Source organism: Anolis sagrei, chromosome 3 (assembly GCF_037176765.1).
Source record: "Anolis sagrei isolate rAnoSag1 chromosome 3, rAnoSag1.mat, whole genome shotgun sequence".
Lineage (NCBI taxonomy): Eukaryota > Metazoa > Chordata > Lepidosauria > Squamata > Dactyloidae > Anolis > Anolis sagrei.
In genome coordinates, this window is record NC_090023.1 from 218,914,630 (window position 1) to 218,927,627 (window position 12,998).

The following is a 12,998-nucleotide window of genomic DNA, read 5'->3' on the forward strand; positions in this document are numbered from 1 at the left end:
AGCCCCCCCCCCATTAAAAAAAAAGAAAAAAGTCAGTACAATTTTGTGGCAAAACTAGAAAAGAAAGCCTTCTCGAAAATTAACAAAACCACAAGACGTACGTACCAACAGCATCAGCAGCTTCCAAGGTGTTCAGCAACTGCTTTGAGAAGGCAATGACTCCATAAATGTTCCCAAAAAGCCCCTCACAGTCTACATTTGGCACCTGGGAGGAAGCAAAGAAGTCTTAGAACAAATAAATAAATGCTTTTCTTCAAAGTCCCTTTTCAGTATTAGAGAGACCACATAACTAATCCTTATAGGAGTTGGTACATGGTGGCTTTTCCCTTTCATTCTCCAAAGATATAAAAAAGCCTTGAAGCACACCAACGAATTCTCGTGCATCTCTGACACTCCACTGCATACATAGCATTATATCACTATTGAGAGGCTGGGAACTAGAGATTTGCGATCTTACCTTTTTTTTCCCTATAACTCTCACAAATCCCTTAGCTAGCAGAGCTAGTGGTCATACTGGTTGGGGGCTTTTAACAGTCCCTGTCTTTTCCAACTTCTTGAAAAGAGCCCTTCCAGCCATGCAACACCTCTACAGTTTTTCTGTACTTCCACCCAATATTCCATGGAACAGCATCCATAAGCACTCCCATTTCTATGTAATATTGCATTTTATGTTACCCTTACTTAAAAAAATACCCCAACAACAACAACAAACAGGGGAGAATCAATGCCCTTCTTTCTCCTCAAAGAAATCTTGCAGGAGAACAACAACTGGGCCAAGGTCACTCAGTAAGTTTGTAGACAAGTAGAGATTAGCAATCTGGTGTTACTCATTGCAACATACATCTAAAGAATTGGTAGGCTTAAATATACTTATGAACGATAATATTCATAATCTCCATCAGATAGGCTAGGTGATCTGATGGGAGCTGGAGTACAACAGTATCTAAAGAGACACATTCTTTTTAGTCAGGTCTATCTGTTAGACCCAAAGGCCAGCATCTCGCTAGTGATGTACACATTCTTTCTGATGCTTGCATATGCATTTTTGATTCACTGGCAGAGGCTGGTACTGTTGTAGCTCAGCAGCAGTCACAGCAGCCAAGGGCCGATGGGTTCACTAGTGACTTAAGAGTTAGAAGAGAATGTGGACTTTCCTGGGATTCATAGTGATACAGGCCAAAAGAATGATACAGGCCAAGAAAATGAAACTGCTCCAGGTAGTGATGCAGGCCCAGAGAATATAACTGTAGATAGCCAGCTTCGTAGATCAATACGGCTTTGTGGGAAACAGAAATTCCGTGGCAGACGTTATGATTTCATGTCTGTTTATTAAGAGCCAACGTACACCCTGACTTCAGTTCAGGCAACGTAGCATTCAAGTTAGTAGCTAGGCCTGAGTTCTCTGGTTCATGTTTCAAACCTTGGTCTTGGATTGAAGTATCCTGGGAGTTTTCCATGTTTTTGTTTTGTATTCCTGTTTCGATTTTGTTAAGCATATCTTCTGCTTGTTGACTTAAGCTTTCTTTGTGTTTTGGGATTATCTCTGAACTGCGTTACCTTTGGATTTATAAGAGACAATTGATTTCCTGTTTGATTATCATCTATTGCTGACCCTTTTGGATTATACACCTTATTTCCTTATACCTGATTTTTCCATATACCTTTTGTGTGTGTGGTTTTACAATAAACTGTTTGCTTATACTCTAGACTCTTGTATGGTGCTGTGGTCATTGGTGCCTTCAGGCCTGTGGTGCAACAGGCACTCTCTTCCTTCTTTTGCATTCACTGTGTTGCTGAAATAGCCACTTCCAATAGCCATTTCGTTGTTGGTGGAGAACAGAGAAGATCAGAGTGGTGTCTGGCTACGTTCCCACAGCCAGATGTAGAGCAATGACATCACCTGGTGAGATATCAGGAAGTACTTGGCAGATCTTGTTAGAAGATACCCTTGGTCTACATTTGGCAGATCCTGGTGCTTTGCTTTCCACCAGCCACAAAATGGCTACGGTATAAGCTATTGCAGCAACGAAAAAGTGAATCCTAGAAGGAGTGATGGCGAATCATAGTGGAGATCTGCATGTGGAACTCCTACACTAAAGGTGTAGGACCTCAGCCAATGGTTCCTAATACCATCAAATTACGTATCATCTCTGGTAAAAAAAAACATACACTCATAGAGTCCACTATCAGATGCCACAGTTCTGGTCCCAGTCTCATGTCCTTCTTACCTGTGCTTCCTGCAATGGCACTAGCACTTTCTGCACACACATCTCAAGGTCCCGGATATAATCTCTTTCTGTTTGCAGCAACTCCTCAATGACTTTTGCCCTCTTTTCCAACATCCTCTGCTCCGGGTTTGGAGTTGTGGCTGCAGTAGCTGCTGACTCCAGGGATGCTGGCTGGGCAGAGAGAAGGGTCATCTCTGAAAGAGAGGCAGAGGCAATTAGAACAAGGATTAGAGCCAGCCGTCAGTCCCGTATAAAGCAGCAGTAGATGACTGGCAGTCTCTGGGCAATCCAACATACAGATGACCAGCAGCTGACTGACGGAAAGGACCTTTTAGAATGAGCCAACATCTTCATTGCTGGCATCAAGGCAAGGAGAGACTGCCAAAAACGCGCAAACGACATCATCCACGTTTTTGGCAGCCTCTCTCTGACCCAGGTCAGACACGAAGTGGTATGGGTTGACTGTCCAGGATGAACATGTTGGCAGTAGTAAGGAAATGAAAAGGAACAGAGCTGTCCCAAGACATGTGATACTTGAGAAGGAACAGAAAATGTTACCTCATAAAAGGCAAGTGGAACTGACAGACAAGCTTGTAAAGTAAATGTGATGTAACCAGAAGATTTTTCTAAGACTTGGTATAAACAAATGGCTTATATGATCAAACAGGGTCACCAGTTAACCCAAAGTCCTCATATGGACCTGTGAAAATATACTTCATTAAACTGCTAATATTTTTTCCATGGAGCATCACAGTTGTATCTAATGGTCCGGCTGCACCCAAAGTCTATTGAGCAGACTCACATCTATGTGTCTGAAAAGACTAATTTGCAAAAAGTAGGGAAACAACAGCAATCATAGACTCACCACTATCAATGTTTGGTGGTACATTTAAAAATTAAGAAGTGTATTAAAGCATGATTTTCTACAGACAACTGCCCTTTTTATCACATGTATTTGTGCCACAGGATGTTGAAAATTGTTTTAGGTGGTATTAGATATGCTTGGTGCTACTCTGGAAATGATGGGATATTATTAGGAATAACTAATTTAAATATCAATTTTTAAATTTCACCCATAAAAAGGCAAGCAGAACCATAATTTGAAAGTTAATATTTCTATACTACATCTCCTGGTGTAACTGGATAGGAATATTACATTACAAGTGGATTGATTAAATTGGGAAGGCTTGAGTTGCAAAACCTGAGCAAGACAGTTGATGACCAAAAGTCTTGGAGGTCTCTTGTCCATAAGGTCACCAGAAATTGCAAGAGACATGACAGAAAATCAGAATAAACAGTTTGTATCAGGCAAAAGAAAGGGGCAGTAAAAGAAAACTACAGTCAGCCCTCCACATTCCCTGAGGTTAGGAGCACAGGACCCCTAATGAAAGGAAAAAAAACCCATGAAAAACAGGTTAATCAAATCCATGAAAAATCAAATCTACAAAAGTGAAACCCACAAATGCAGAGGGGCGATGTAGTATTTCCAGTAGCTCATGCCTTTGCATACCAAATTCAGAAGTAACATCCACTACATTCAGTGGAAGACAGGGCCTTAGTATGCTATAGAAGGCACCATAATATCTTATTGACTTATTTATTTTGTTTATATCCCACCTTTCTCACCCCACAAGGGACCCAAGCAAAATTCAGTGCTGCATAAAACATGACAATAAAACATAACCCATCAACACTTGAACAAATAAAACACATACAACAATAAAGAGATTATTAAAGCATATGAAGTGCATAATTTCATTCATCCATAATCCTTGTTCATAATCCTTATTTAGACTGTGTTGAATTCCGTAATATCTTATTCTTCAAACGTCTGTGTACACAGCCAGGTCTTTTGCTTTTTTTCTGAAAACCAGAAGTGATGGGGCCTGCCTGATGTCACTGGGGAGGGAGTTCTACAGCCGAGAGGCCACCACTGAGAAGGCTCTGTCTCTCATCCCCATCAGATGCACTTGTGAAGGGGGTGGGACAGAGAGTAGGGCCTCCCCAGCAGATATTTGAGCTCTAGTTGGCTCATAAGGGAAGATGCGTTTGAACAGGTAAGTTGGACCAGAACCATTTAGGGCTTTATAGGCCAAGGCTTTGAATTGGGCTCAGTAGCAGAATGGCAGTCAACGGAGCTGATGCCACAGAGGAGTTGTATGCTATCTGTATACCACTCCAGTAAGGAATCTGGCTGTCGCCCTTAGAAGCTTCTGGGCTATCTTCAAATGCAACCCCACGTAGAGCGTGTTGCAGTAGTCTATACGAGATGTAACAAGAGCATGGACTACTGTGGCCAAGTCTGACTTCCCAAGGTACGGGCGCAACTGGCACACAAGTTTTAATTGTGCACAAGCTCCCCTGGCCACCGCCGAAACCTGGGGTTCCATGCTCAACAATGAATCCAGGATCACTCCCAAGCTACGAACCTGCATCGTCAGGAGGAGTGCAACCCCATCCAACACAGGCTGTAACCCTGTACCCTGTTTGGGCTTACAGCTTCCACTTTGTCTGGATTCAATTTCAATTTGTTCGCCCTCATCCAGACCATCACTGCTGCTAAGCACTGGTTCAGGACCTTAGGCAGGAAATGTTGGAAGCAGAACTGAATGAACCACATGGGCTGCGTTGCTTCTCCTAGGATCCTCTCTGTCCTCCTGTTTGGTGGAGTACATTGTCCTGTTGCCAATGTTGAATTAAATCCAACTTCTAATGTGGTCAGTCTCGGTACGTGCAAAGCCATCTTGTTCTTTGTCTCAGCAACTAAATATCTTGTGCCAGCACTGGTTATTCCAAAGCAAGATATGCAGGATTATATTCTCAGGTTAAAAGAAAGAAAAAAAAGGGGGCGGGGGAGGGTTTAGAAAGTAAGATTTTCTTTTGAAGTACAAAAGTCAATAGTTTGCACTGAAGTGATGAAATCAGCTAATACTCATAAGTAACTGAAAATGGAAACTGCAATAGGGAACACTTGCACATTCTTCCATGTAACTTCAGAACATGAGAATATCCCATTCAGAAGTTAAAGAAGATAAGTTTGTTCTCAGGAGTAGGTGACCTACTGAACTCCCTACTACTATAGGCAATAATGACCAAAAGAGGCAGTGTAAAAAGTTATTTTTAAAAAAACTAAGTTGGTTCCAGTGGCCATTCAGACTGGAGGATTCTGGAAGCTGTAGACCAGGCATGGGCAAACTTCGGCCATCAGGGTGTTTTGGACTTCAACTCCCATAATCCCTAACAGCCAGTAGGCTGTTAGGAATTATGAGAGTTGTAGTCCAAAACACCTGGAGACCCGAAGTTTGCCCATGCCTGTTGTAGACCAACAAAATTACATTTCCAAGCAGTGAAAAAGACATCGTTATCGAGAATTTCAATGCATCCTCCTTCATGAGTGTCTCAGAATATTACACCTGTCAAATCTTGTTAAGGCAAATTAATTAATATAGCTGTATGCAGTGATCTAGCTCTTTTAAAGGAACTAGGTCATGCTCTGGAGACAGGAGACTGATCTAGATGGCTCACTGGTTTGATTCAGTTAGACTACTATTGTGTTTACTACTGCCTGTCGGCAGATCACGTGCCAAGAAATACCATTCTTAACATTATATTTCAGACAAGGAGTTGTGTAGCATAATGCTTGTCAGGCTGTGGGGGGGGGGGGGGCTGCAATTATTTTCTTCTAATGATTCTATACTTGTTCCAAATGGGTACAATCTTTCCCCTGGAAACTTGCCAGGTGCCAGCAGCCAATAGCTCAAGGACTGGCACCAGTCCAGGGACTAACACTTTAAATTCCACGGGTCTAAAAAAGTATAGAGAAGGGGAGTGTGTAGCTGTAAAACAGCCTATCCACTTGTTGCTTGGCCAACAAGCTGGACTACAACTTCCACAACCCCTAGAGCATGTTGCCTGCAGGTCATGGGAATCATAGTTCAACACTTTTGCAGAGCAGCAGGTGGATGAAGGTTGGCATCAAGGAAAACATACCCAAGCCACTTGAGAGGAGAGCGGATCTTGCCTTTCGCAAATGGCTATGGCCAAAAGAAAAGATGGGAACCACTTTCTGTTGCATTCCTCCTTATTGATAACTTTGCTACTTTGGCCATGTTTATTTATTTATATATATGTGTGCACGCGCACACACACAACTTTTTATTGAGTACATAGTAAGACAATCTGTGAGTGCATCATCAATGACTGTTGTATGTACAGTATACATTCTAGATGTTGAAGTATTTTTATATGATCTATTCACTTTCTTTACAAAGTTACTGTAATTCTTGTCCCAGGCAGGAAGTAGCCAGGCTCCAAAGCTGCAAGGCCATTAAATGCTAATCAAGGTTGCCAATTGCAACAATCACACTTGCCTCAAACAGACAGGAGTTCTTTCTCCCACCCTGGACATTCCACAGACATTTAAACCACACTTGCCTAGTTTTCAACAGACCTCACAATCCCTGAGGATGCCTGCCATAGATGTGAGCGAAACGTCAGGAGAGAATGCTTCGAGAACATAGCCATGCAGCTTGGAAAACTCACAGTGATTCCAGCCATGAAAGCCTTTGTCAACACATTAATTATTCTCATTACATTTTTAAAATTTTTATCTCTCCATTCTTATATACTAAAGTTATGATTGTCCATCCCATCACATTTCCCTGTTCTTATGTATGGTTGATAAAGTCAGACAGTGAAATGTAATGATAGGAAGAAAATCAACTGATTTGAAATATGGTGTTGGAGAAAGAGTTTGATTGATAGCATGGACTGATAAGAAGGCAAATAAATGGTTCCGGGACCAAATCAGGTCTGAACTGTCTCCAGAAGCCAAGATGAGACTGTCCAGCATTTGACATATCATGAGAAGATAGGACTCACAATAAAAGACAATCATGATTAGTAAGGTGGAAGACAAGGAAGACCACATTCCTGATGGAGAGACTCAACCAAGGAAGCAACAACACTGAGCCTGCAAGACCTGGGCAGGGCTGTTGAGGTTGAGGCACCATGGAAGTCTCTATAAGTTAAAGTTGGTTTGAGGGTCGATAAAAAAGTAAAAAGGTGAAGTATAAGGCTTTCTCCATCCCACTTTAACAGGGAGTCCCCCAGGCAACCCCCGGCAATTTTCTGCTTGATATTGGCCAAATCCGGGCCAATAGCAAGCAGTTTCACACTACTTTTTACTGCTGTGGCCTAATGCAATGGCATCGAGGGAGTTGTAGTTTGATGATGCACCAGCACTCTCTGGCAGAAAAGGCTAAATACCTTGTAAAACTACAACTCCTGTGATTCCATAGCATTGAGCCATGGCTATTAAAGTAGGGTAATGCTGTGATAACTCGAAAATACACTGGCTTTGGGAAAGAACAGGGGCAAGACTTAGCAAAGAAAGGAGGGAGGGATTCCCAGGGTGCATCTGAATTGCAGAATTAATGTAGTTTGACACCACTTGAATTGCCACAATTCAATGGCACCATTGGAGCTGTAGTTTCACCAGGTTTTTAGTTTTCTCTGCCAAAGAGTGCTGGTGCCTCACCAAATTGCAGGATTCCCAGTGGTGCTGATCTGCATTAATTGTATAGTGGAGATATACCCCCAAGCAGGTGCAAAGGAAGGGAGGTGGATCTTCTCTTTCATTTGTGGGAGGTAGGAAAAGAGCAGAACCTAAGGGTGACCCCCACCTAGCTAGATCTATGCCCCCCCTCCAGTCGCTCCCTACCTGGAAACCCACTGCTGTTCCCACCATCTGCCGCTGCTGTGCCGAGACTGCTGGGGGAGGCAGGCAATCTCTGCTGCTGACCCTCCTCCTCTTCCAGCCCAGCCCAGTCCCTGGCTCTGGGCTCCCAGGGCATTAGCATCTCAATAGGATGGAGCAGGAGCCAAAGCCCGGAACTGGAACTCCAAGGCCACAGAGGAAGGAAAGGGACAGGGGGCCCTCACCTGAACCCCCTTCCCTTCTCCAATCTCCAAGGCTGGGCACATCAACTCAGTTAGAACAACAAAGTTGGAAGAGACCCCAAGGGCCATCCAATCCAACCCCTTGCTATGCAGGAAAATATAATCAAAGCACTCCTGACAGTTGGCTAGCCAACCTCTATTTAAAAGCCTCCAGAGAATAAGACTCCACCGCACTCCTAAGCAGTATATTCCATTATGGGATAGCTCTTACCATCAGGAAGTTCTTCCTAATGTTTACGTGGAATTTCTTTTCCAGCAATTTGACTCCACTGCTCCCTCTCCTAGCCTCCAGAGCAACAGAAAACATGTTTGCCTCCTTCTCAATGTGACACCATTTCAAATCTTTACACATGGGTTGCTGTGAGTTTTCTGGGCTGTATGGCTATGCTCCAGAAACACTCTCTCCTGACATTTTGCCCACATCTATGGTTATGAGGTCTGTTGGAAACTTGTCAAATGGGGTTTATATAACTGTGGAATATCCCAAGTCGGAGACAAGTGTGAATGTTGCAATCAGCCACTTTAATTAGTATTCAATTGCCTTGCAGTATCAAAGCCTGCTACGGATGTGGATGAAATGTCAGGAGAGAATGATTCTGTAACATGACCATACAGCCCGGAAAACTCACAGCAACCCAGTGATTGCAGCCATGAAAGCCTTCGACAACACATCTTTACACATGGCTCTTGTGTCACCTCTTACTTCTCTTCTCCAGGCTAAACATTCTCAGCTGCCTAAAATACTCCTCACAGCACTTGGTCAAGAGTATTGAAGTTATGATCAAGAGTATCAAAGAGCTAATTGGAGGTCCAGAAGACCCAGTTAGCAAAGTCCTTCTGCAGACGGCCCCTTCTACACTGACATATAATCCAGAGCATCAAAGCAGATTAATCCAGATTATCTTCTTTGAACTGGATTATATGAATCTACTCTGCCATATAATCTAGTTCAAAGCAGACAATCTGGATTTTGTATGGCAGTGTGAAAGGGGCCTAAGAAGCACCAAATCCTAGCTATGTGCAGCTCCAGAGAAGCAGAAAACAAGCTTGCTCCCTCCTCAATGTGGCATCCTTTCAAATTTTTAAACACAGTTAATATGTTCCCTCTCAACCTTCTCTTTTCAAAGCTAAACATACCCACCTCTTTAAACGGGTTTTGGCTTCCAGACCCTAAACATTCTGGTTGACCGTCTTTGGCTGGGAAGCGGAAGATCCCAGGCCGAAAAAAACTTACAGCAATAACCCAGCGTTTGGAAAAGTCATTTCTTAGAACTACAACTCCTAGGACGCTCCTTTTGCATGGCTAAAAGCCATCCCAGCTGGAGGATTCTGAAATGTGTGTCCTCCAAAAGTTGTGTTCCAGCACTAATAGGGACCGCTTCTACATTGCTATATAATAAGCAGATTAGCTGTTTTGATAATCTGGTTTATATGGCAATGTAGAAGGGGTCAGAGTTACTTCTTAGAACTACAACTCACAGATTCTGCCCATTGCATGGCCACTGGCCAGCTGCTATGAAGGAGTCAGGGGACACCCATTTCCAAAGGTAACTTTCTTCCATTGACTCCTTCATAGCAGCTGGCCAGTGGCCATGCAATGGGCAGAATCTGTGAAGTGACTGAGTCACTTCTTAGAACTACAACTCCCAGAATCTGCCCTTTGCACTGGCCAACCCATCTGGAGGATTCAGGGATACATGTTTTCAAAAAGTAACTTTCTAGCACTGAATTAGTTACTTCTTAGAATTTCAACTCTCAGGGTCTCTGTATAGCACTGCCACACTGATCATATCAGTTGGATTTTTTTTTTGTCGTGTCAGGAGCGACTTGAGAAACTGCAAGTCGCTTCTGGTGTGAGAGAATTGGCCATCTGCAAGGACGTTGCCCAGGGGACGCCCAGATGATTTGATGTTTTTATCATCCTTTGTGGGAGGCTTCTCTCATGTCCCCGCATGAGGAGCTGGAGCTGATAGAGGGAGCTCATCCGCTTCTCCCCAGATTTGAACCTGCGACCAGTCAGTCTTCAGTCCTCCCAGCACAGGGCTTTAACCCACTGCGCCACCGGGGGCTCCAGTTGGATAATTCTATGACATTTGTTTCCTGGCTCTGAATGAGGCTGGATCCACACTTCCCTATATCCCAGTATCTTATCCCAAATTATCTTCTTATCCCAGATTATTTGGCAGTGTGGACTCATATAATCCCGTTCAAAGCATTGAGTTTGCTTTGAGGTTTGGATGGTTTTATATTGTATCTGTATTTATTGTTGTATCAGGCATTGAATTTTTTTTCTTTTAGTGTTGGAATCCACCCTGAGTCATCTTGAGGAGATAGGGCAAAATATAAATAAAGTTGTTTATTATTATAATTATTATTTGATACGTAACAAGATCACTATGCTGGCTTTTATATTTGGACACTTCCCAAGTGTCTAGGACTGTGTGATGTATTGGCGAATAATGCGTGCAGATCCAAGTGGGGTGGCCTTTTGCATCTGACAGATGGTAATTTTGTCAGCACCTATTGTTTTTAAGTGCAGGACAAGGTCTTTAGGCACTGCACCCAGAGTGCTGATAACCACTGGGACCGCCTTTGCTGGCTTGTGCCAAAGTCTTTGCAGTTCTATCTAATAATAATAATAATAATAATAATAATAATAATAATAATAATGAGCCCCCGGTGGTGCAGTGGGTTAAACCCCTGTGCTGGCAGGACTGAAGACTGACTGGTCGCAGGTTCGAATCCGGGGAGAGGCGGATGAGCTCCCTCTATCAACTCCAGCTCCTCATGCGGGGACATGAGAGAAGCCTCCCACAAGGATGATAAAAACATCAAATCATCCAGGCGTCCCCTGGGCAATGTCCTTGCAGACGGCCAATTCTCTCACACCAGAAGTGACTTGCAGTTTCTCAAGTTGCTCCTGACACTACAATATATTATTATTATTATTATTATTAAAGCAGATAATCTGGGACACAGGAGAGTGTAGATCCATTCTGAGAGGTCAGAAGGCTGGGAAACTTTGTTGGTTATGTGTGCCTTCAAGTATTTCGGACTTATGGACACCTTAAGGCAAACCTATCACAAAATTTTCTGGGGCGAGATTGTGTGACTTGCCCAGGGCCATCCAAGAATTGAACCCTGGCCTCCATAGTCACTGTCCAATGTTCAAACAGTTACACCACATTGGATAAAAGCAGCTAAAACACTATGACTCTGCTTCGCTCAGATGCATATTGGTGCCGTATACAGTAATCGCCACATTTCTGATGCTGGAAAAATGAGCAATGCCCAGCTCCCTGCACTGATTCGAGGAAGTGTGTGCCGCCTAATCCTGAGGGGCCATCGTCGGAGTTCTGGCACAGCCTGCTCCTGGTTTTCCCTCCCACCTGCTTTTGTCTTCTTCCAGCCAGCCCCCTGGCTCAGGTTCACATGCAGATTCCTGGGGCCCAGTAACCAGGCTCTGGCATTTCCCAGGCTTTTGCCTTTTTCTTTTTTTATAAAAGGGGGTCGGGAGATAGAGCACACTCCTCTCCCTGAAGCATTCCTTTGTCAAGCATCAGGGGGGCTGTTCCTATAATCTCAGGCCCTGGCCAATCGAACAAACAACACCCAAGAGGGAAGTTCTGTGTAGCCTGGGGCAACAAAGACAACCTGGAAGTCTCAAAGCATTGTAAAAGCAAAGCAATTCATAGCTGCAAGAGTTTTCATGAAATATAACCCTATTCATCAGAAACACCAAGTATTATTCAACATTAGAGAAAGATATTTTTCCTTCCGACCTTAAAAGCTTTTTAAAAAGAATACAGAATTAAGATAAGTACTGTAGAGTCTCTTGTATCCAACATAACAGGCTGGCATAATGTTGGATAAGCGAAAACGTTGAATAATAAGGAGGGATTAAGGAAAAGCCTATTAAATGTCAAATTACGTTATGATTTTACAAATTAAGCATCAAAACATCATGTTTTACAACAAATCGACAGAAAAAGCAGTTCAATACACTGTGTTGTTATATAGTAATTACTGTATTTATGAATTTAGCACTAAAAATCGCAATGTATTGAAACAGCTGTGGATCCGGGCAGGAGGCAGACTGCTTTGGATAATACAGAACATTGGATGAGCGAAGGCTGGATAAGCAAGACTCTACTGTATACAACAGATACATAAAAGGTGCTATGAAAAAGAAATCAGAAAGAAACATAAAAAGAAGAAAGAGAGAACATAAAAAAGAAAAAAGATGCCTGAGGCAAAACGTCAGGAGAGAATGCTTCTGGAACATGGCCATACAGCCCAAAAAAACTTACAGCAATAACCCAGTGATTCTGGCCATGTAGTCTTTGACAATACAAGAAAAGGGAAAAGTAGATGGCTTCCCATCTATCTTTACTCAGCTACAAAAAATAATATGTATACAATATGTATACAATCTCCCTCCTAATTATATGCATGGTATATATGCCTGAAATTCTGGATAACATTTCATGAAGTGGCATGAAGTATTGTCCAACTTTTGGATGCACAACCTTGTTTTACTTCATTAAATAAATGGGTCACTGCACTGTAGAAAACAAGATACTTCCAGAGATACCAATGGTACGCATTTCTGCAAATAACCCAACTCTAAATCAAAGTTCCCCTAAACAATTATGTCTATATGTCCAAAATGTTCAGTTCTCTTAACACCCCATCACTACTCGGAATTTAGAGACAATGTTCTACTGTCTGACTAATTAACAGGACTTTACAACCCATGTCAATTGTTTCCAAAAGCCAACTGGAAACACAAAAGCAGTCCCTGTAGGA

The 12,998-nt window shown here is 42.8% G+C and overlaps 1 protein-coding gene across 4 annotated transcripts in view; it reads right to left on the minus strand.

Annotated features, from left to right (window-relative positions):
- Positions 1–12,998, minus strand: part of DNMBP (dynamin binding protein) — a 75,044-nt gene that overhangs the window by 9,926 nt on the left and 52,120 nt on the right. For all 4 annotated transcript variants that reach the window (XM_067465881.1, XM_060768184.2, XM_060768183.2 and 1 more), the window contains 2 exons: positions 2,229–2,422; positions 106–205 (listed from right to left, as the gene is read on the minus strand). In XM_067465881.1, coding sequence (XP_067321982.1) covers positions 106–205; positions 2,229–2,422 — 294 coding nt within the window. The remainder of the gene's footprint in view (positions 1–105; positions 206–2,228; positions 2,423–12,998) is intronic.